Genomic DNA, 23,828 nt, shown 5'->3' on the forward strand with positions numbered 1-23,828 from the left:
GCCCTGCTTTTGGGCTCCAAGGTGGAATTTAATGCCAGGTGTTGAGATGGGTCCTCCAGGTGACACCTGCTTCTGGGGTGTTTCCAGGCAGGATGCTTTTCATCTGTGCTTGGCGGGAGGCCTTGCCAGTGTGCAGTTTTCATAAGTCAATGATTTACCTTTCTGTGGCCTGTATTTCAGGGAGCTGTTAGATAATATTCACAAGGAGATAAACTATAGCCAGGGAGAATGGTGGCCTTTCAGAATCGGGCTCAGTTTGCTCCAAACCCTATAAAATGTTATTTGATTTTAAATATTGCTTGAAGCATTCACATTTTGGTTAATTACGTCAGTGAGTAAAAATAACTATTGTAATATGGTGTGTGGGCTTGGCTTTAGAAGGATTAGGAGTCTATTGTTACCCATTGTGTAGTTCAGTCACTCATTATCCACCCTTGAATGCTGAACCTGTAGAATAGAATACCTACAGCCTTGTCACTTGCTAAAATTCAGGCTGCTCTGTGATTTCAGGTTCTTTTGCAAAAGAACCTGCTTCATTCAGTCAGTTCCAACAAGCTGATACAACCTGTCCCTCTGGCAGTCCAGGCCTAGCCAGGCCAGGTGTTGGAGACCTTGGGTTCCTGGAATCTGTTGAGATCTGCCAGTGGATGAGACTGCTCAGTGTTTCCTGGAGTTAAGGCCAAGGGTTTCAGGGCCAGGGAGAGCTTAAATCTTAAACTGTTGTAAGACGGGGTATACATAGTTTCTGCTTCCTTTGGTCTTGGAGGGTTTAAATGAGGTAATCAGTGTAATATTTGCAGCTCATTGAGAGGCTAGGAGTAGAGTCAATTGAGTTTACAGCAGTGTAGTCTCAGGGGTCTCTGGGGTTTCCACCACACTGTCACAGGTTATGTCATTCTCCTGGCCCCTTCCTTTGTTTCCCACGTTTCTAGGTCCTTGAGCAAGGTTTACCTGCAAATCTAGCCCCCCACCCACTTTTGCTCTGCCATTTTCTTTGGGAGCTTTTCCAGTCTTATGGGCTCTTGGTGGGACTGGACCACTTTAAGTGCCCCCTCTGTCTTTGGTAACCTGCACCAGGCCAAGGCTTGAGGCAGGAAGTTGAGTGGCAAGGTTCGCAGAGGTCATCAGGCGCATTGGAAGGGTAGCTTTGGGGTTTGGTGAGGAGGAAGGGTGTTAGGACTGGAATCAAGGAACCTTGCTGTACTTGAATCTTGAGAAAACACAGACACGGGATGTATATTGAAGATGCCCTTCCATTACTTTATAATTAGTGAAATGAATGGCTTTGTAAGTCCCTCAAGCTCCAGGGCACCAAGGGCAGGGAAAGTTGAATTAATTTTTTATTTTTTTAAAGAGAGGGTCTCACTATGTCCTGGAACTCCCTATGTAGACCAGACTGGCCTCAAACGCACAAATACCCGTCTGCCTCACCCTCCCCAAGTGCTGTGATGAAAGGTGTACACTGCTACCCTCCCACCCCCTGCTTGAACTGAACTCCTTGACCACTCTTGGCTCTCACCTACCAGATTGACAGGCTCTGCAGTATAGTAAGGTGAGCCTGGGCTGCCTTCTCAGTGCCCCAGCAGACCCCTGCCCTCCTGTCTGTACTCCAGCAGGAGGCTGACCTCTGTGTTCTACACCAGGGGTGCCCTTGACCTCCATCTCCCTGTTTGGGTAGCCAGTGGGCACCTTTAGCCCGTGATAGGAGAGGCAGCCCCCTAGGCTTGTCTGCTCTTTCGTTTGTGGCACTCCAGGATTTTTTTTTTTTTTTTTGCACATTCCTGTCTCTTTCTCACAGCCTCATCCACTGCCTTTTAAAATTCTTCCCCCTTACTCTGGCTGAGTGTGTTACCTGTCTCTGCTGGGCTCCTGTCCTGTTTATTTCCACACTGTGAAGGCCCTGACACATAGCTTAAGAAAGGGAGGTGTCAGCCAGGTAAATGAGTGAGGGAACAGGGTCAGGATCTATTTGCCTTCAATGTTCACAAAAGGTCCCCCCCCCCAAGCATTGTTCTGTTTTATGTTCTAAATAGAGGGTTCTGCATAGAGTCACAACCACCGTCTTACAGAATAGAAAGAAGGTGGCAGCAGATAATCACCGTTCTGGCTCTTGTTGGTTTTATGTATATGGGCGATGGCTTGGGAGCTTTAAAGACAGGTTTGAGATGGCACGAGCCTTGCAGACCTAGGATGCCTGTGGACCTCAGGTTGTGAGGATAGAGCATAGCACAGAAGTAGGGAGATTTAGTACCATGGGTGTGGGAGACAGCCTTCAGTGGTCCAGGAAGAAGGGTGTGTGTGTGTGTGTGTGTGTGTGCACATGTGCACTTTCAAACGTGTGTTTCAAACATTTAGGGTTTCCAAAATTTATAGCCTAGGAGGCAGGGCAACTGGGCAGTCACACCAGAGAGAGGGGAAGAGGAGGATATAGAGGGTCTATTTTGGTGTGTGATTTTTCAGGTAGATTTGGGAAGAATTTGAAAGTTCATGCGCCTAGTGAGGTCTGTGTGACCTCGTGGTAGAGCAGGAAGAATTCAGTGTTCCTTCTATTCCTAGTCCTCTTCTTCCTCCTGTTCCTTTTCAGTTTTCTTCAGGAAGCTCCCTTTCTCTCCTCCCTTGAGCAAGGTGGGCAGTGGCTGAGCAAAACTATACAGTCATGCTGCATACTATCTTTAAAAAATAAGAATAAATTTACATAATAAGAAGGACCATTTGAAAGTGAATTTTAGCAGTATTTAGTGCATTCAGCCTATTGTGCAACTGTCATCTCTATCAGTTCTCCACACTTAGAATTACTCAAAAAGCAACACCCAGATTGAGCTCATTTGTAGCCAGGCCCCTTCCCTTTCCGTTCCCCCATGACCCCTTGCCCGTGTTCCGCTTCTATGGAGTTTCTGTTCTGGATTATATATATATATATATATATATATATATATAATATATATATATATATATATATGAGCTTGTACACTATATGGGCTCATGTGTCTGTCCTCTTTCCTGTGACACCATCACTTTGAGATCCAGCCATGTAACAGGAGTCAGTATCCCAACCCTCTTTTTGGACCAGTGATTTTCTGTTGTATGGATGTGCCACAGCCATTGGGTTCATTTTACCTTTTGGCTGTGTCAATAGCACTTCTGCAACACCTTCGGCAAACATCTGGAGGCCCTTGAGCCCTAAGTCCTAGGTTCAACTCCCTGGGAAGGGAAAGGCTAGGGGGATGGGGATGGGGGGTGGTGGTGGTAGGAGGGCTCAGAGTGAGAAGGGAGCAGACCTTGAAGCCTGACATGCCCCCAATCTCAAGTTTGTTTGTTCACACCTCATCAGCTGCTTTTATTTCTGCCTGGAAGAGAGTAGGGAGTGGAATGCATTGGTCTTGTCTCTAGTCTCAGCATCTCTTCCCAGGCTTTCTTTTGTCTTTCTGTGCCGCGGCAAGCCTAGTATCTGTGATCTTGGGTTGTGTAACCCAAGCAACAGAGTCCTTATCGGTGAATGGGCATTCTCATTTTTGTTGCCACCACAACCACTTGGACTAGCTGAGGACTCTCTGAAGGAGCCTGAGGAATGCTTACTGCTTTCCCTGTGTGGGTAGAGACCCATGTGGGGTTACTGGAGTCCAGAGAGTCTTAGCTCCTCCACTAGGAACAGCAGGGCTGTGGTTCTTGCCATGTCTGGCTGTCAATCGCTGGGAAGTTGTCCCCAGACACCTTTCTGTAGGTAACTTTGGTATGCTGTTTTTGAGCCTGGAAATGTCAGTCTTTTATTATCTCACCATCAGGCATAACTAGGCTTTTACTTCCTTTTGGAAGCATGACCTTTCTGTTGATGGTATTTTTAAAAGCTCTTCATTGACCTGAGCTGATCCCCAAGAGCAGTAATGGGCCTTTCAGGGTTTTTACTGTGCAGTTGAAGGTAAAGGCACAAGTCAGTTTACCTCACTCTGTTGTGTGAACCAGTGTGACTTTGTTACAGCAGGCAGTGCAAAAGCAGGTAGTGGAGTGGTGAGTGGTGGTGCCCCTCCACGAGCCCCACAGAGACCCAGGCTGTTTTGTTTGTGGCACAGGGACCACTGGGGGAGTTAAGAGGAGAAGCCTGGCCCAGCCTGCTTCAGCACAGAGCACAGAGTACAGAGTACGCTCACTCTGCTTAGTGTATTTATTTATTTAGATTGGATGTTGATAAAATATCTCATTTCTAATTGATTTTAATTCTTTTCTTTCTTTTTTTTTTTTTTTTTTTTTTTTTGAGACAGGGTTTCTCTGTAGCTTTGGAGGCTATCTTGGAACTCACTCAGTAGTCCAGGATGGTCTTGAACACACAGAGAGCTACTTGTCTCTGCCTCCCGAGTACTGGGACTGAAGGTGTGCACCACCACCGCCCGACCTCTAATTAATTTTTAAACCTTCACTAATCCTTAGTGTATTGCTCTCCACTTAGGATGTGGCAGAGCTGGTGGTTATGCACAGGGCCTCTGTAGTTTGAAGATCTGAAGATCCAGGCCCTGCCACTCACCTCTTACTAATGAGTTGTTTGGAGGATTGAGTTTCCATTTGAGAGCCATTTAGAACAGAGCTGGTAGTCAGTGCTCTGAGTGAATTGACTTAAACACATTGGATGCAGGGACTCAGCTGTGATTCCTTTTTCTTCAACATGCAATCCTTGCTTTTTACCCGTGCCAGGAACGTAAGGGACACAAGACACAGGTTTAGAAGCACCGCACCCTGCTTTTGCATACATCCTTGTTTGACTTCCCCTGCCACATTGCACCCAGGCCAGGGGTACTGTTTACCCTACTGTCTCCCTAAGGCCTGGATGCCCTGTCCTCTTTCCTGGGACAACAAGGCTGTTGACTGCAGGCACTTTAGAGGAGTGCTTGGCTCTTGTAGGTGCTTCATACGGGCATGTTTGTGATCGTGCTCTCTGTCTGGAGTTGCTTTTAGACTCATCTCATTTCCCCTGCTTTCCGGCAAATAGTTGGAGGGTAGTATGCAGGCCTTTGGTGGTTTCAGGTGGTCCTAAGATGAATGAATTCCAAGAGGATCCACAGCATGTGGATACCAAGGCGAGATATGCCTTGGGCAGATGCCAAGACTCTACCATCCTAAAGCACGGAGATTTTGTAGTTGAACATTGTTTTCAAGTACTGGGCAAGCTATGCTTGCTTCCTTGTGCTAGCCATGAGTTCCTCTATTTTCCTCCCTCTCCCAGGATCCATCATAGATATGTTGATTGACACATTGCCTGACTTGAGGAGTAGGGGCTGGGGGAGGCCTTAGAAGTGACCTTTAGTTACTGTTTGAAATGAACCGAGAAAGTTTAAGCTTAAGAGACAAGGTAGTGGACATTTTTGGGGGTGGGGGCTTAAGAAATCCTTTCTTTCTCATCAGCTGATTTGTTCTTTTCTGTGGCATTTATTGAGCACCTATGATATGAACTGTGTTTCTGTCCATATGGAGGAGACTTGTCTTGGAGAGTGAGGGTGGTGAATTTTCCTGGGTGGTTAGTGAAGAGACTTCTGAAGGGGGTGACATCTTGGGCATACCCCAAGAAAGGAGGTTTTGGGTCAGTGTTTTGCAAGGGGGAATAAATATGCAATGGTTCTAAGGGGAAATTAGCTTCAAGAATGTGAATGTCACCAAGACTAGAGGAGCCTGCTGGGTAGTTAAGGGTGGATTTTAATTCTAAGTATGGTGGGAAGTTGCAGGACATTTTTTTCCTTTTTTTTTTATTATTTTCTTTTTCACAATCACCATACTTTGGAAATTCCAATTTCCAAAAGCATGTATTTAAGAGGCAGGGAAACATACAACCTGGAATTACATTATGCTTTGGGGAAATAATTTATGGTATAGATGGTAATAAATACCACTAAAGGGATTTTCTCCCCCCCCCCATTGGAAGATTGACATTATCAACTAAGTCATATTTCACTCCTTCCCAAAGCAGCATACCAGATGATTAAAAAAATGACTGCCCTCAACCAATAGACTGAAGAAGGTGAATTTTTATATAGTGAAAGATCCCAAACCTATTGACTTTCAACTTCAGGCATGGCTTTGCCAATACGCTGGGCCTGGACTTGACTGTGGGGAAGAGTCTTTGGTCCCCATTTTCATTTGTTCTGGACTAGACAATCTTGACTTTGCTTTTGTGTCCTTCTGCTCCGGTTCATCTCACAGGGCCAAGAGGGAGCACTGGCTTATGAAGCCGTGAGGAACCTTGGGTTTATGTAGTCAACAGCCCCATGGCCTCCATAAAACCTGGTTTAATCCTGTGCAATTGACTTGAGTTTTCTTTGTATTTAAAGCCCCAGGACACCCTGACCATGGCCATCAGCCTTCCCTGCACTCAGCACCCACCCCCAATATCAAATCCCCAGCTGCTCAGTATCTGATTTGCATTTCCACAGCTGAATGAATCTGCTGACTTCCCTTTTCTTTTCCGTTACAGGTCTTGTGCGCAGGTGCGGGTGAGTACCTTGCTCCTTTCCATTCTTGTGTTGTTTGCTACTGTCCCCTAGTGGTCAAAATGCTACATTAACGGCAAATGTGGGGAAAAAAAATCACAGAAAAAATGTGTTAAAGCGCATTTATTTCCATTTTTCCTTAGAAATCAAGTGAAGGTAGAAACAGCAAGTGAAAGTCAGTTAGCTGTGTAACCACAGCTATAAAAATTCTGGTTTCTAAGCTGAATGGCAGGGGTGTAGTCCTGTACTCCCAGTTCCTTGGGAGGCTTCCTCGGGAAGCTAGAGAGCTAGAGAGTTTGAGAGCATCCTTGAGGACATAGTGAAACCACCAATTAATAAAAGCATTGGGTTTTCTGTGATTTTCATTTGCCAGCCTGTAATCATGGAAAAGATAGATGAATTGAAACTGTAATACTTTATTTTCCTATTTCATGCAAGCACTTTCTTGTGTTGCTGTTTTACTACCTTTAAAATACAGTGTTGAGGAATTACAGAATTTCTTCAGAAGAAGGGAGAGCCTCCTCTATCATTAGATTCTTGGGTGCTTGCCCAGCACGTATGAAGCTCTGGGCTCCACCCTTAGAACAGGAAAGTCAAACAGAATCCCTTTGCCCTCGGCCCTAGTGTGGTATGGGGGACTGAGTCTCAGCCATGGCGAGGTGCTTTTCTTCCCCTGGTTTGTAGGAAGACAGGATAACTATGATGCTATTCTGATGATCTAGTAATGATGGTTTATGTAGCTAAATGCATCTAGCTGAAAGTACCATCTGTTCTGGGATCAAGACATTACAGTTGGGGCTGGAGAGATGGCTTAGCGTTTAAGAGCACTGGCTGCTCTTCCAGAGGACCTGGGTTCACTTCACAACACACACATGACAGTCCATAGCTGCCTGTAACTCCAGTTTCAGGGGATCTGTCACCTTCACATATACACATATGTAGGCAAAACAGGAATGCACATGAAATTAAATAAATCATTAAAAAACCTTATTGTTTCTGTAGAAGGATAATAGTAGTTAGTACATTTATTTATTTATTTATTTTAGTTTTTCAAGACAGGGTTTCTCTGTGTATCTTTGGAGCCTATCCTGGCACTCGCTCTGGAGACCAGGCTGGCCTCCAACTCACAGAGATCCGCCTGCCTCTGCCTCCCAAGTACTGGGATTAAAGGTGTGCACCACCAATGCCCAGCAGGTAGTTAGTACTTTAAAAATGCATATTCTTTTGGAAAAAATTGGTAGTTTTTATTTGTCCTTAAAATTCAGGGACATTTTTCATCCTTACTGGAAAAAAAAAACATTGAGATAAAACAATTAGATGGTTTCAGAAGCACTGTACAAAGGGGGCAAATCTCACTGAACCCTTCTAATAAGGCAAATCTTTGTTAACAACACTAATTATGTAAAGCTTTTGCAAACAATGGGGAACCCACACAGGTGGTGTCTTTCCTGTGAATCAGTCTGGTAGATAAGCTGGTAGGTAGCTGGAGCCACTGGCCTGCCAGAATCTGACCTCTCTAGTGCAGTCCAGCTCAGAGGGTGGAGTGTTATCCAATACTCAGTGGCAGGGAGCAAGCCCCAGAGCTATTTCAAGCCAGAAGGCTTTCCTTGGGAACTGAGGACTCCTGGGGCTGCTGGAAGGGCACTGTCTTAATCTGCAGGGGCTGCCATCAGCATCCCTGTATGTATTTTATTTTCTTACAGTTCAGGAGCTTCCCTCTGCATACAGGTGGCTGTTTCTATTCTCCCTGTGTCATCATGCCCTCCCCTACCCCCAAGCTCCTGTGCCTATGTACTAACATTCTCTCCTTCAAAGTGTAGCAAGCTTTCTTGTCGGACTATCTTTGGATCACCAGCCCACAAATAATGACCTGGAGAATTATTATTCATTATGAAAGCTTGGCCTTAGTGTAGGATTTCCCACAACTAGCTCTTATAACTTAAACAACCCATTTGTTTTTCTTTTAAGTCTACATTCTCCCACATGGCTCAGTTACCTCTCAGTACTGAATATCTGACTTTGTACTGAGTGTGCTGGTGAAATTGGAGACCAAGATTCCTCCTCCCAATTTCTCTTTCTGCCCAGAAGTCCCACCTATTCTCTCCTGTCTAGCTCTGGGCCATTCAGCTTTTCAGTAAACCAATCAGAAAGCACATTAGGCAGAGACCCATATTTACAGTGTTCACAAATATTCCACAATGTTCCCCCCCTTTTTTTCTAAATAAAAAGGAAAGGGTTTAACATAGTAAAACTATGCATACTAAGAACAATTATCAGGTAAGAATTACATTTATAATGTCTAGTCTATTATCTATCCTATCTTGATGGGTCCAAAGGTTTTTTTTTTTTTTTTCTTTTGTTTTTTGAGACAGGGTTTCTCTGTATTGCTTTGGAGCCTGTCCTGGAACTCGCTCTGTAGACCAGGCTGGCCTCAAACTCACAGAGATCTGCCTGACTTTTCCTCGAGAGTCCTGGGATTAAAGGAGTGCACCACCAATGCCCGGCGAGTCCAAAGTTTTAAACCTAAACAATTTTCTATCCTAACTTGTATTACCAACCCGAAACTATCTTTTTAAACCTCAAAACATTTTGTCACATAGACAACTTAAGCTTTTATGTCTCTTGACCTTTATAAACTTTACACCTCTTTTGTAAGTTTCTTTTTGAATTTGGTAACAAAGAAAATTTTATAACTATCTAGTCTTGAGCCTTCATCAGAGACCCAAGAAGGGAAAATATTACCCACGTAAACAGGAAGTGTAGAGAAAGCTACTTCTAAAACTATAGAAGTGATGGAAATAGCTGCCTGTTTAGACAGTAACTCAAGGTTCTTCTGCAACATTGGGGCATTCATCTTTGGCCTACAGGCCTAGAATATCTGACAGACTTTTCTGTGAAGCAGGAATTTTGAAGGACTGTCCTACCTTGTCTTGGCAAAGATTGGCAGCCACTTTGAGTTTGGGCAGCATACTGTCAGCAGTTGAGGCAAGGGCAGTTTCTTGCCCAGTGGCTAACTTTGCCACAAATAAAAGCAGACTCCATATGGAAAGTCTTTGACAACCATTATCTTTTTTTGTTTTGCAGATTTTTAAAATTTGAATTAGAAACAAGATTGTTTTACATGTCAACCCCAGTTGCCTCTCCCTCCCCCCTTCTTTACCACTCCCCCCCCAACTAAAACCCTACCTATCACATGTCCTTTCTGCTCCCCAGGGAGGGTAAGGCCTTCCATAAGGGTTATCAGAGTCTATTTTATCAATTGGGATAGGGCCTAGGCTCAGGGAGTGTCTTGGCTCAGGGAGTATCCCTCTATGTGGCATGGGCTCCCAAAGTCCACACCTGTGCTAGGGATAAGTACTGAACTACTACAGGAGATATGGTAGATTTCCGAGGTTTCCTCAATGAAACCCACATTCCTGGGGTCTGGATCAGTCCCATGCTGGTATCCCAGGTATCAGTCTGGGGACCAAGAGCTTCCCGTTGTTCAGGTCAGCTGTTTCTGTGGGTTTCACCAGCCTGGTCTGGACCCCTTTGCTCTTTACTCCTCCTTCTCTGCAACTGGATTCCAGTTCAGTTCAGTTTAAGTCTGCTTCTACTTACACCAGCTGCTGGATGAAGGCTATAGGATGGCATATAAGTCAGTCATCAATCTCATTATCAGGGGAGGGCATTTAAGTTAGCCTCTCCTCTGTTGCTTAGATTGTTAGCTGGACAGCCATCATCTTTTATTGAAGTAAATTGGTGCTGCCAGGAGCAGATGTGTGTCACTATCATGAAAAACCTTAGGTTATTAAAAAATCTTAAATGCCATATTCTGTAGATCTCTTTAAGTGTTTGAAGATCATCTGTCTATCAAATATATCTCTCGTTTGACCTTAAAAACACATCTAACATGACTATAAGTTTGATTGATATAGATGACTACTAGCCTGCATTTTTAATTATCTTAATATTTCATAATAATAACTATTAAGGACTAGAAATTTACATTACATTCTTAAGCAAGCTACATAGGTACAATACCTTAAATAAGAACATATATGTACACATACATAGTATATTGATACAAATTCATATCAATATACAAAGTACCTTAAACAAGAATAGAAACATATGTACAGTATAACAAAAATAACCTTAAATTTGTATCGATATACAAAAATTCATACCATTGTAAAATATTTGAGATTAATAGTTGTTTAGATTCAATAATCTACTCTTTTATCCTATTATTTTTATATCTCTTCTTTGCTTTTCAGAAAGAGATTATTGAATCTAATCTCCTTTGTTTGGTTTCCTTTTTTTCTGACCCTGACCAGTAAAAACTTGCGACTAATCCCCCCCCCCCAACAATGGCAAACATCCATCGAAGGATCAGAAACAACCTATCTCTTGTGAATGTGGGTGCCATGTTCTCTAGGCTGCTTCCTGTTGTCTAGGGGTGACGACATTCCTGAGAAAATTGGGATAATAATCAAGTCCTGGGAGAGTTAGTGTATTATTTTTTGTTTAGTCTCTGTGTGAGAGTGTAGAGCTTATCTGAAGTCTTGGCTGGAGTAGTCTGTGGGGCTGGACCACCTTAGCTAGCAGCTTTGAAGTTGTTCTGGATGCAGAATTTTGAGGAAACTGTAGCAGGTACTCTGGGAGGCTGAATCACCTGGGCTACTTATTTTCATTGGTGTATGGTCTTTTTTTTTTTTTTTTGAAAACACCTAAACTTTCAAAGGTAACACATATATCTTCATAAACACAGCTATGGAATATATGGTGTGCACAAGCCATTTAAAGGTTATTTTTTTGTTCTATGTTTGAGCAGGTAAAAGGCATCTATCAGCTTTATAAGTCCGTTTGGACTGTATAACCAAACTATAACATAAATCTCCATCTATGCCATATGAAAGGGTAGCATATAATAAGACATGAGGACTCTGTGGCTAACAAGATTTATCATGTCTCATCTATCTCAGAGCTTTTCCCATGCAGAAGGATCTGCTTATACATCACCTGTCTTGTAGTTTTTCTTTCTTCTTTGTGTTAATAGCCAAGATCCTTAGCAGGTCTTCCCCAATCAAATCTGGCCTTTTTTAATTTTGAAGAAATCCATAGCTTTTTGTTTATAGTGGAAACAAAAGCAAAACCTCTTCCCCAATGCAACATATTTTCTGACTTCCATTCTGAAGTTAAAACATTCTTAAAATATATAAATTGGTTTAGTTTAGCAGTTTCCATAACCCAATGTCTCTTAGAAGCTATTGTTATTTGTTCATTAGCATTTAAAAAAGTTTAAAGTCAACAAAGCACTGTACAGGATCCAGACACCCTGTGTATTTCCCATCTTTATGTAACTTTTCCCTTTTATATTACTTTACCCTCTCTTTAAGGACTATTATGATTATGATTATGATTATTATTTGGTTTTCAAGACAGGATTTCTTTGTGGCTTTGGAGACTATCCTGGAACTTGCTCTGTATACCATGCTGGCCTCGAACTCACAGAGATCCACCTGCCTCTGCCTCCCTAGTGCTGGGTTAAAGGCGTGTGCCACCAGTGCCCGGCAAGGACTATTATTTTTAAACTATTTATTTTTTATATGACTGCCTATATCCATTTTCTTTTGTTTCTTCAGCTTCTAAGCACATTTTAAGCATACTGTATCTGTTTGGAGGTTTTCTTGGTCTGGACCTGACTTTATGAGTCTGCAGCCTTTGTTCTCTGACTGTGTGAGCCAAACCTTAAACTGTTAAGCAGTGGCTAGGCCCTCCACCTTTGCTCATAAACCCCATTCAAGTGCTCAATAGCAGGGTCTCTTAAAAGCCTCTGTGTGTGGCAAGTGTTGAGCCTACTGGGACCTTTTTTTTTTTTTTTTCTTCCCAGCCCTGTGTGGATTTACATGCTGCATGCATTGGACACCAATTGCAGCAAGCTTTCTTGTTGGACTATCTTTGAGTAGCCAGTCCACAAATAATGACCTGGGGACTTGTTATTAATTATGAAATCTTGGCCTTAGCTTTTTTCTCCAACTAGTGCTTATAACTTTATGAAACCATTTTTTTTTTTTTTTAACATACTGCCATGTGGCTCAGTTACCTCTTCTTAGTGCTGCACATCTGACTTGATCCAAGTCTGCTGGTAAAATCTGCTTAGATTCCCCCTTCCAGTTTCTCTCTCTCTGCCTGGAAATTCTGCCTATTTTCCCCTGCCTGGCTATTGTCCATTCAGCTCTTTATTAAACCAATCAGAAGGCACCTTAGGCAGAGACGCATCATTACAGTGTACACAAATATTTTGCAACATACAAGGACACCTGTTTTATTGTGAGAGGCTCCACCCTCATGACCTCATTTGAACTTAACCCCTTGACACACACTGTCTTGCAAGCACACACACACTTGGAGGTACTGGTGCTTACTACTTTAATATGTGGATTTTGGTGATGATACAATTTAGCCCACAATACTCAGGAAGTAGGATTTAGGCTCAGCCTCCAGAACTGATTTCTGGATTAAGGCTGTAAACCTGACCCATCTGTAGAGTTACCCTCTGTGACAGGCAGCAGCAGGGTGAGTAATTGAGGTGTTTTTACCACATTAAGAACGTGTCTTAGGGTTTCTATTGCTGTTAAATGACACCATGGCCACGGCGACTCTCACAAAGAAAACATTTAATTGAGGTGGTGGCTCCCTTACAGTTTCAGAAGTTCAGTCCATTTTCATCACGATGGGGAGCATGGCAGCCTGCAGGAAGACATGGTGCTGTCTCCATGGTGGCGAGAAGGCAGAGGGAAGTTGACTGTCACACTGAGTGAAGCTTGAGAAAAAGACCTCAAAGTCTGCTCCCACAGTGACACTTCCTCCAACAAGGCTGCACCTCCTAATAGTGCTCTTTCCTTTGGGGTTCATTTTCTTTCAAATCACCACAGAAAGCTGTGAGACTTTTGTTAACTCCAGTTGGACTATCCACATTGCTGAAGTAAGAATGAAGGACTGAGTTCCAATTATGTGTGTACCAAAGAGACCTAAAAGACACATCTGGGGATTTTCTCCAGTAGCTGCAAATACACATTTTTCTCCACTGGAGACTGAGCACTGTCTGGGATAGACCTCTGCTAGGCTACAAAATATATCTTACAAGTTTAAGAATTCTGAGAGCACTGCAAGTATCTCTCACAGTCAAAGAAAACTAGAAATCAGTTAATAAGAACTCTGGAAACTTCACAGATATTTGGAAACTAGCAACATGCTCTCAGATAACCAACAATGCAAGAAAAAAAAAGAATTAAAATATTTGAGAAAAAAATGGGAAGACCATATTTCAAACCATACAGGATATGGCAAAAGGCTGTCCTTAAGAGGGAGGTTTATACTAATAAATGAAATGACTTTGACCAGAAACCCAACTCAGCAGCACATTGAAGACTGTTCATGGTGATCAAGTGAGTTTCATCCCAGGGATTTAAGGATGGTTCAGCATATGCAAACAGTATATATGATATGCAGGATTAATAAAATGGACAAAATCCACAGTATTATTTCAATAAATAGAATGGAAACATTTAGCAAAATTTGAAAAAAAAAAACAATGTGCTTTTCTTCCCCATGACCTTTGAAATGTGGGAATCTATTTCCCCATGCCACTCAGATTCCCTGTATGAATGAAGAAAATTCAGTTCTTAGCATATCTTTTTGCTATTGAAAATGGTGCTATAGCTGTCCTGCTGCAGGGGAGATGAGTGAGTGGAAGGTGCACATTCTGCACCTGGTAGCACGTCTGGGACATTGCTAACTACCCACCTTTGCTTCCTCCTTTGCTTCCTCCTCTGCTGTAGCTGTTGCTACTGTGTTCTCATCATCGTTATCATTGATTGTAAGTGGCAGCACCCAGTGATCTGTGAACTTTGTAGAGTGTTTCATTTCTCTTTGTTTCTCTTCTGCCCCTTCTGTAAACTGGAAAAATTTGCACCCATCCTGAACCAGGTGAGGCATACCATCCCGTTCATTCTGAGAAGATGTTACCCCTAGGTCTACCCAGCACCTTAGGATGAAGGGCTTACCTTCTGTTTTGCTGTTCCTGGGCATTACTCCTCTGTGTTGAACTTGGGGTGAACACTTGGGTACATGCACTTGGTAGTGTCACTGTGAATAATCCTGTGGCTTGCATCGGTTTGGGATCTTGCATACCTGGCATTGTACCAAGGATGAAACTGATAGTCTGATAGTCGAGATGACTTGAAATAAAATTCTATGACCAGGGGCAAGTAGGATTGAAGTTTTAATGTCTTGTCTATTTTGTCATGATGGCTTAATAATAACCCTTCAGAGTTGGTGTGGTATAGTAGAGTTAACATGGAGTAGTTTTAAGGGGCTCACTCCAAGTTCTTCAGCCAGTTGGTAGACTAGATTTTCATAGGCGGTTTTCCGAGACTCATTTTGTATCTTAGATCTCTTTGTATCAGCTTATGTCGGAATTTCACTCTATGTTAAACTCACAGCATGGCCAATTTCTATTTGTTTTGCTGTCAGTTTTAAGAACACACACGTGCATGAGTGTGTATTGTAGGAAAGTCAAAGAGGCAAATGAAGAGAAATAAAATTGAGTTTTGAAAAGTAGACATACAAGGTGGGCTTTATTCTTACATTTATCATATGTAATTAACATCTCTCTGTTCTATATTTAAATAGCACCAAGCCCTGGGTTTGACATTGAAGCTGTTTCCAGCCCAACCAACGTGACATTAACATGGAAGCATGTTTCAACTCCTTCAGAGTACACTTACAGAATAGAGACTAAGATGGAAAAGAATATGACGTTTACCACTGCTAAAAACCAAACATCATACACCATCAGAGGCTTAAGTGCAGCTACTTCCTATACATTCTCCATCACTCCGATGATAGCCAATGAGACCTCGGGAAACTCCACGGACAAAAATGTCACAACAAGTAAGGGACAAAGTAAACAGGGCTGGTGGCTATAGTAGCAGTAACATGGGGAGGTGAGGAGAGTGTCCTTACTCATGTTGGAGTCCACAGGACAGGGCTGTATGGATGAGGTCATATCAGGCACTGTATATGAAAAACATTATTTTGTCATCATAAAGTCTAAGGCAGAGGGTGAAAACTGTGATGTGGAGAAGTTGTTTCTTCTAAGAGCCCTTAATACCGGATATTAAGCGATTGAATTAGAATGCCTGATTCTAGCTGCTAGAGTACCATGTTATCCATATGGCCACCAAGATCCATTAAATTGTCTAGTTTATTGGTGTTAAAATTTTTAATAATAAAGACAGAGAGCAGGGGATATAGCTCAGTGATATCATGATTGCCTAGTATGTGTGAGACCCTAGTTCAACTCTCAGCACCAATAAAACTCTCTGTCCCTCTCCCTCTCTCCCTCTCTCCTTCTCTCTCTCTCCCTCCCTCTCTCTCTCTCACACACCGTACTCTCTCTCTGTCTCTCACACACACCATTCTCTCTCTCTCTCTCTCTCTCTCTCTCTCTCTCTCTCACACACACACACACACACACACACACACATACACACCATACTCTCTGCATACCCACTGCATACACACACACTGCATACCCCCCATTTCCCCCTCTTTCTCTTACACCATATTCTCTCTCTCCCTCTCTCTCTGTCTCTCTCTCTCTGTCTCTCTCTCTCACACACACACGCATACATATCATACTCTCTCTCACACACACTGCATACCCCCCATTTCCCCCCTCTTTCTCTCACACCATATTCTCTCTCTCTCTCTTCCCCCCCCCTCTCTCACACACACACCATACTCTCTCTCACACACACTCTCCCTCACACTCACTGGGGCTGGAGAGATGTTTCAGTATGCAAAGTGCTTGCTGTGCAAATGGGAGAACCAGAGTTTGGATCCTCAGCACCCACATAGTACATGCTGGATGGGCATGGAGGCCTCCACTTAACTACATGTAATCTCCACTTAACTACAAAACCAAGCAACTCAAACTGACCTCATTTAGAAAGCTGTGCATCTGAGATACCTGATGTGAGAAGTCACCTCATGTGAGAGCAGGAGAATCATTTGGGCCAGTATCTATGCAATCAGTCCTCCTTCAGACCTCAGGCAGGGTTTTTTTCTGTAAATCACTGTTTTTGCCTTTATGTGCTTATCTGCATTCTAGTCTCCTTACCGAACACACCAGCAGTCTATGTTCTTGAGTGAGTCATCCTGCCCCTTCTGGTCTCCCTGTTCTTCTATCACAAACGAAGGGAGCAAAGCTGGGTGTGGTGCACATGCTTTTAGTTCTAGTGCCCATGAGGTAGTGGTGGGAAGATGGTTGCAAGTTTGAGCCCAACTTAGGCTACACAGTGAAACCAACTAATCAATTAATAAAAAAGTTGCAAAAACTGAAGAGAGTGCATGTCCCTTAAACTGAAATGGTTTAATTTATGTTTCCATAATGTGATGGAAAGGCCTGGCGAGTCTTTTAGAAAATTGCACTCCTTGGCATTGGAGTTCGAGGATGTCTCCTGGGTTAGAACATCTGGGCACTGTAAAATGATATTGCTTGGATCATTTGGAACTGAGACCTCTAGATTTAGAAATAGTTAATTTTTTATGCTTTATTTTCAGTGTCTAGAATTAAAAACAGTTAAATGCCACTGTGTGGAAGTATATTTTAAGAATTTAAAATTCCTATTGGGGTTAATCTTGAACAGTAACATAGAACATAAGAAGTTTTGGTTTTAAGGTTTATTCCTTCTCCTTTCTTTTGATAGTGTTTGTTCCTTGCCCCTGTGATGTCATGGAGATGTTTAGACTCTGATACGAATGAAATATTTTTAGTGGGTCACTTTGAAGTGGCAGTGATGTAAGGAGAGATGACTGCAGATGCCTCTCTCACTAATCTCCACTGTGTGTTTTTGAAACAGAACCTTGGCCGGTGTCTGATCTCCAAGTTGCTTCCAAGGGTGAGACACAGGCTGCTCTCAACTGGAGCGATGCAAATGGTACCGCCTCCTACCGGATGCTTCTTGAATGCTTCGGAAACAGCAAACAGATAACTCCGCATTCGGCCTTCAATATTTCTGGCCTGAAGCCTGGGTCCTGCAATATCTGCAACTTGTTGGGTGCAGAAGGGGAGTTACAAAATTGTGCATCAGGTTCTGATCTTATCATTTTTTGGTTTTAAAACATACTGTTCATGGATTTATGTAGGGTTTTTACAATTGCTGGAGGGCTTTCCTGCCACAGTGTAGTCTGATCTCAAAGATTTATGAAGAAGGAAGAGGGCTTGTGTTGTACAAGTGAACATGGGGCTCTGCATGGTGGTAGGGCTTGAAATGTTTGGATTTTGGACTTCAGGAAAGTAGATAGGCCTTTTCACTTTTTCTTCAAGGGAACAGATGACAAGTGTTAACCCAAGGATGGTCGAACCAGTCATCTCCATGGAGAAGAGCAGGAGATGTCTCTGTACTTTGTTTGGAGGAGTCATTTGTAGACTTTGTAGCATTTTTTTTTTTTTTTAGTGGATTCCTCTGGTAACTGAAATGAAGAGGGACAGAAATTTCATCCCCATTTTACACCAAGGAAACAGAGATACAAATTAGAATCAGAAGCCAGATGTTAAGTGCTCAGAATGAAAGATAATTTATGGCCCATGATAGGTAGTCAGGCCTTCAGAAGATGGGCCGCTCTCATCTCCCCCTCCTGCTTTGTTCTGTATGTCTGGTTGCTCCGTAGGGAGGCCCTTCCGTATGCTTCAAGGAGAAATGCCTATGAGCTATTCCTATTTCATTCCCTGATGTTCCTGCCACTCTCCTGGGTGTAGTCCTGGGAAAACACTCCTGAGTGGACTTGTTAGCAAAGGTGGAGTTATGGAGTGGTCTGTGGGGATGGTAGAATATAAGCTCCTAAAGAAAGGAGAATGGTTCAGCACATGAGAGTTCAAAGAAAACCACACGATATCTATGGTGTTTCTGGAGTAATAGTACAAAGTGAAATATCTAGTTCTTTTCAGGGAACTGGATCTTTCTCAGGAGGAGGCAGAGAACAGATATTTATGGAGTGCCAACTGTGGGCCCTGTTGGATGTGTCATCTTATGGGATGGGGTGATGAAAGGTGGGGGTTGTATTCTCTTGTTGTTAATGTCTTTTGCTTTCTGTGTTTGAAACAGATACCAATGACATCGAGAGAAGCCCAGTGGCCAACCTATCCCAAGTACACAGGAATTTCCTCTGCTCTGTAGTCCTAGCCTGTGTCCAGAGTCCCTCCCTCACACAGGTCTTGCTCACTGGGCTAAAGCCTGGTACTAACTACACAGCCAAAGTTTATCCTCGAGCAGCAGATGACACAGAAGGACAGCCTGGAATAAAAGCCTTTACAACAGGTAGGTTGGATTTTGCAAAATGGCTTCAGCCTGAGTCTCCCCCACATAACGTTTTCTCTTTTGTAGTTCTTTTTATCTGAATTGTTTCTCTTGCAGCTAGTTCTGTTATTGACAAGATCTTCCTTAGAAAGATTTTTGAATAGAGCCCATGCACTGGGTTTCTACTTAACCTCTATGGCCACGGCATATCGGTTGTGAAGCTCAGTAAGTACTGAGCAGGGGTGTAGATGTGGGGTGCTGCCTCACCTCTGTATCTGCAGATTAGCCAGAGAGCTTCTGTTTGGGTTTGCCCTTGGGATTCATATTGAACTTTTTGTTCAGTGTGTGTGCTGACACATTGCTGACATTAGCTGTGAGTTCAGTATTTGGAAGCTTTTGTGATTGGTGCTGGTGATGGAAGAAGGGGATGCATGGTTCCTGGTCTTGGGTGTTTTCTGTATAGATGGGGCCTTGAGATAGACATGCATGGAGACATCTACACTTGGGTCCTTTGAGCTCAGGAACAGACACCGCAGCTCTGTGGCTCTCAGGGACTTGGTGTGCACTGGCTTGGGGTGTCTTAGCCAAAAATATTTTGAAAGACTATCCTAGGTCAACAGACCAGGAGTGAGGGTCAGGAAGCAAGAACAGAAGACAAGCTGGCATCCAGGAAGTGCTGGGCGACCCTAGATCTGGCCATATCCTGGAATTCAAAGTCCCCGGATAGATGTGTATCTGCTTGATGAGTGGCTGTGCTGGGTGAGGGAGCTGTTGTCCCTTGGCTCTCATGTGGGTGACTAGCAGTTCCTCCTACCAAGAATGTTGAGTACTGCTTAGAAAAGGAGCGGGGCAGCTGCATAGGTGTTCTGTTGCTCTCACAATGCTATGGAGCGTGATTTTAGCATCCAGTCCTGAGGGAGGGTCTCTTACAGGGAGGTGGGTAGGTCTTGGATAAATGGAGATGGTGTGGAAGGGGAATGGGGGAGAGAGACACTTGAGTTGAGGAGTGTCCTGATCAGAAATACAGATGATAGACCTGGGGTGTGAGGACAGAGAGCAAAGGAATAGTGGGAAGGATGGTGGCAAGGCGGCTCACCCGAGGGCCTTTGACAGACTTATGACTCTGTTTGGACTCTTCTGTCCAAATATGTATAAAAAATAGCCCTGGACCACAAGCCTTCTATTCTGAAGGGTGACTGGGGAAGATAGTGTTCAGAAGAATGGCCGTGTGAACAGCAGCAGATAGCTTAGAGCAGCAAGAAGCCCTAGACAGGATCCAGCCAGGAGAGCCACCCAGGAGCTCAGGTGTTGGGAAATGAGGACTGGAGCCTGAGATGAGGGGATGCAGGGAAAGGAGGGGGCTTAGTGGACATCTTGACCATCTTGGTAATTATTAAAGGTTCAGTGCACCTTTCAGAGGGATACTGCATGTGTAGCTTGAGAATTTTGTCCCTTAGCGAGTGGAGAGGGGAGGAAGAAGCATGCTTTGGAGTACTTGCCGGCAATGGCTGGTGAGGCTGTGTGACCTGTACAGGGTTAGAAAATGTGGAGGGGACATTGCTTAGAAACCGTGCTTGTAAGGAATGACACTTTCCCCAGCATCCATGCCGAAGCAGGAGCAACTTGTGTCTTTCTTTTTTCCTCTTCTGGAAGTGCTAACGTTTTGGTGGGAAGGAGAGAGGTTGCCCTGGAGCAGCTGTTTGACCTCAGGGTCCTCAGTGGTCTAGTGGCAGTGGCACATTGAGACTCAGGACAAGGAGGGCTGGCTGAAAAGACTGGGTTCCCCATAGACGCTGTTATTGGTGGTAGGCTGTCCTACACACAAGAAACTTGCATAGGAGGGTGGTCCATATCTAGTCCTTGTGTCCCTTACTAGGCCTGCTGAGCTGGGTCCATCCAGAGGAGGGGACATCTGCCTTATTTGATGAGAGGAGTCATGTAGTCAGGGTTCTGAATGTCATTTTTAAAAGAACTTTGAGAAAAACTAAAGTTATTGTGACTGTATTGTAGACCTTTGGTTGGATGCGTACGTACCTTAGGTTATAGTGAACTTTCCCATGATTTGATCAATATGGAAGCTATGTGGTCTTTATATGATGTTTGAATTTTGTACCTATGTGTCAGTTAGTTCTGGTTGATGTGACAAATTACTAAACTGTACAGCTTATATGACAAATGTTTACTTTGTACAGTTCTGGGGCATAGAAGTGTGAAGGTAAATGCTAGAGATAGTTGGTCTGTGGTTTTGGGCCTCCTTCTGAGCTGTAGACCCTGTGTCCTAGTATCGCAGTACAGACGAGCCTCTTAATAATGACACTAACCCTATTCATGATGTTCTACACCCTCATGATTAACCAGTCACCTTCTTGAAGCCCACCTTGAATGGCGTCAGCCCAGCAGTTAGGATTTTAACAGGTGAAATTGAGGTGGGGAAATATATCTATATAAAATCTGTCTATATCTCCAACATGTGTGTGTACACACACACACACACACAGAGAGAGAGAGAGAGAGAGAGAGAGAGAGAGAGAGAGAGAGAGAGAGAGAGAGACAGAGAGAGAGAGAGACAGAGAGAGAGACAGAGACAGAGACAGACAGACAGACAGACAGACAGACAGACAGGCCATCTGATATTGTTCAAGTGACTGGCTAAGTGGGTCAAGGGTAAGGGAACTATCAGAGTATATTTAGGTCCTAAACATGTGGCTAATGGAAAGCTACCTCCAAAGCTGGAGTGAGGGAGGAGACAGTTTTTCTGGAGCCTGGTAAAAGCAGAAAATGTGGGATGTAAGACTGATTATTCCCCTGTCAGCCAGCCCTCAGCATCCTGCCCTTCTCATTCATGTGGAAGGACTCCAGTGATGTCACCTGCAGGGTGCAGCCTCCTGGGGCACAGGACAGGCATGAAAAAAGACAGGATGGTTTGGAGAGTAGATAACTGAATGTAACAAGTCTTCTGTCCTGCTAGCCAGCTCCCAGATAATGACACAGGGACTTACTGTTAATTAGGAAAGCTTGGCCTTAGCTTAGGCTTGTTTCTAACTAGCTCTTATAACTTAAATGAACCCATTTCTGTTAATCCATGTGCTGCTATGTGGCTTGTGGCTTTTACCTCTCCTCCCGCATGTCCTGCTTCCTCTCTATCTCCTCTGGCATCTCTCCTCTACCCAGATTTATCTCTTTTTCTGTCTCTGTGCCCGGAAGTCCCACCTAACCTCTTCTTGCCTAGCTATTGGCCACTCAGCTCTTTATTAAACTAGTCAGAAGGTGCCTTGGCAAAGACACATCTTCACAGTGTACAAAAAAGATTACCCCACTACAATTGGAGGATATCTAGTTCTCATGTTATCTTATCTCTTTGTAAGGTTAGGGTGGATAACTATCTGACAGATGAGAAAGTAGCTCAGTGGCTTTCCTAAGGTCTGCCTGGATGATCAAGGCCAGCTAATCTTAGAATCTGTGTGCTCTCTGTCCAGGTGTGAGACCTTTAATTCATGATGAATAGTCTTTGTTCTTGGGTGTACTTGAGGACTTTTCTGTCGTGGTCCTCCCCCCCACATGTGAAAGTCCATACTGTTGTTTGATCTGGAATCTGTAGTATCTTTTGAGGTCCGCTCACAAGCTGAAGACAGAGCATCTGTGAGGTACAATTGACCAGGCTGTGTCTTCACTGATCCCCGACTTCCGTGGGACCCACATACATTTCTGGTCCTGCTGAGCTGATGATGAGGGTGACCAGTCTCTAAATGTGTTCCTCAGGACTAACGGCAGGTCCTGACGATACCCTCCTTTGAACTTGACTGTTCTGATTATTTTTTACTCCTCTGTGTTTTCAAAGATTCCATCAAGGTTTCTGACATCAGAGCTGTGAGCATCAGTGCCACAAACATGACCCTGACCTGGAAGATCAATAACAACGAGTCATCTTTTTGCTACACCTACAAGATACATGTGGCTGGCGGGTCCAGTGCCTTCAACCAAACTGTCAATAAGACTGAGGCCATCATCCGTGGACTCACTTCAAGTACCTTGTACAACATCACAATATGTCCTTTTCTGGGTCATGATGAGGGCGAATCAGACTTCCTCCAAGTGTATACTTGTAAGTTCACTCTTTGGTACCTGTTCTGGTTTGCTTTTCTATTGTGGTGGTGATAAACTCTGTGACCAAAGAAAGTTGGGGGAAGAAACAGTTTATGTCAGGTTATATACTTCCAGGTGGCAAGCAATCCATTACTTAGGGAAGTCAGGGCAGAGCTGAAGCAGAAGCCAGAACTCGGCTTATTGGTTAGCTTCCTGGCTCATGCTCAGCTAGTTTTCTTAAACAATCCAGTCCTACCTGCACAAATATAGTGTGCTTATCGTGGGCTGGGGCTGCCCACCTCATTTATCAATCAAGACCATTTCTTATAGACATGGTTATAGGCCAATCCAGTCTGGGCCTATTACACAACTGGGATTTCCTTTTCCTAGGTGACTCTAGGTTGGGTCAAGTTAACATTAAAAATTAACCAGCACTCTATAGCTTACCTTCCTTGTGGTCTATTATATGCCAGATCTCAGTATAAGGTGAGGAAGGAAGCCCAGTTCTGTCCTGAAGGAATGTGTAGCACTGCCCATGGCTCCACAGGGTCTCATTTGCCCTAAAGGGTATGAGATGCAATGACAGTGATCATTGATTGGCCATAATCACATGCTCAGTGATGTGCTATTTTTGCACTGTGTCACTGAGTACTTGGACATCCTGGTGGTATGGTTGGTGTTAGCCTAACTCTATGAAGTGGAAGCCATGTCTGAAGTAAAGTGCGCAGGCATCTTAGCAGGGAAATGCTAGAGGTGAGATTAGAATAACATGTTCAAGATGAAGCAGCCAGCCATGGCCAACACTCATCCTTAGAGCCTGGCATCCCTTACCTCCTGTCACTGTGGGTGACTGGCATGGTATCTGCATTCTTGTGGCCAAGTGATCTTTCTTTAGCCAGAAAACCAGTTTTTGAAGGGACTTTTC

At 43.7% G+C, this 23,828-nt stretch overlaps 1 protein-coding gene across 2 annotated transcripts in view; it reads left to right on the plus strand.

The window, feature by feature from the left end:
- The window catches only part of Ptprj (protein tyrosine phosphatase receptor type J), a 160,440-nt gene that overhangs the window by 104,978 nt on the left and 31,634 nt on the right, over positions 1–23,828 (plus strand). For both annotated transcript variants that reach the window (XM_027422616.2, XM_027422615.2), the window contains exons 2-6: positions 6,455–6,473; positions 15,150–15,410; positions 17,384–17,614; positions 18,629–18,841; positions 22,659–22,922. In XM_027422616.2, coding sequence (XP_027278417.1) covers positions 6,455–6,473; positions 15,150–15,410; positions 17,384–17,614; positions 18,629–18,841; positions 22,659–22,922 — 988 coding nt within the window. The remainder of the gene's footprint in view (positions 1–6,454; positions 6,474–15,149; positions 15,411–17,383; positions 17,615–18,628; positions 18,842–22,658; positions 22,923–23,828) is intronic.

The sequence above is a fragment of the Cricetulus griseus genome, chromosome 6 (assembly GCF_003668045.3).
Source record: "Cricetulus griseus strain 17A/GY chromosome 6, alternate assembly CriGri-PICRH-1.0, whole genome shotgun sequence".
Lineage (NCBI taxonomy): Eukaryota > Metazoa > Chordata > Mammalia > Rodentia > Cricetidae > Cricetulus > Cricetulus griseus.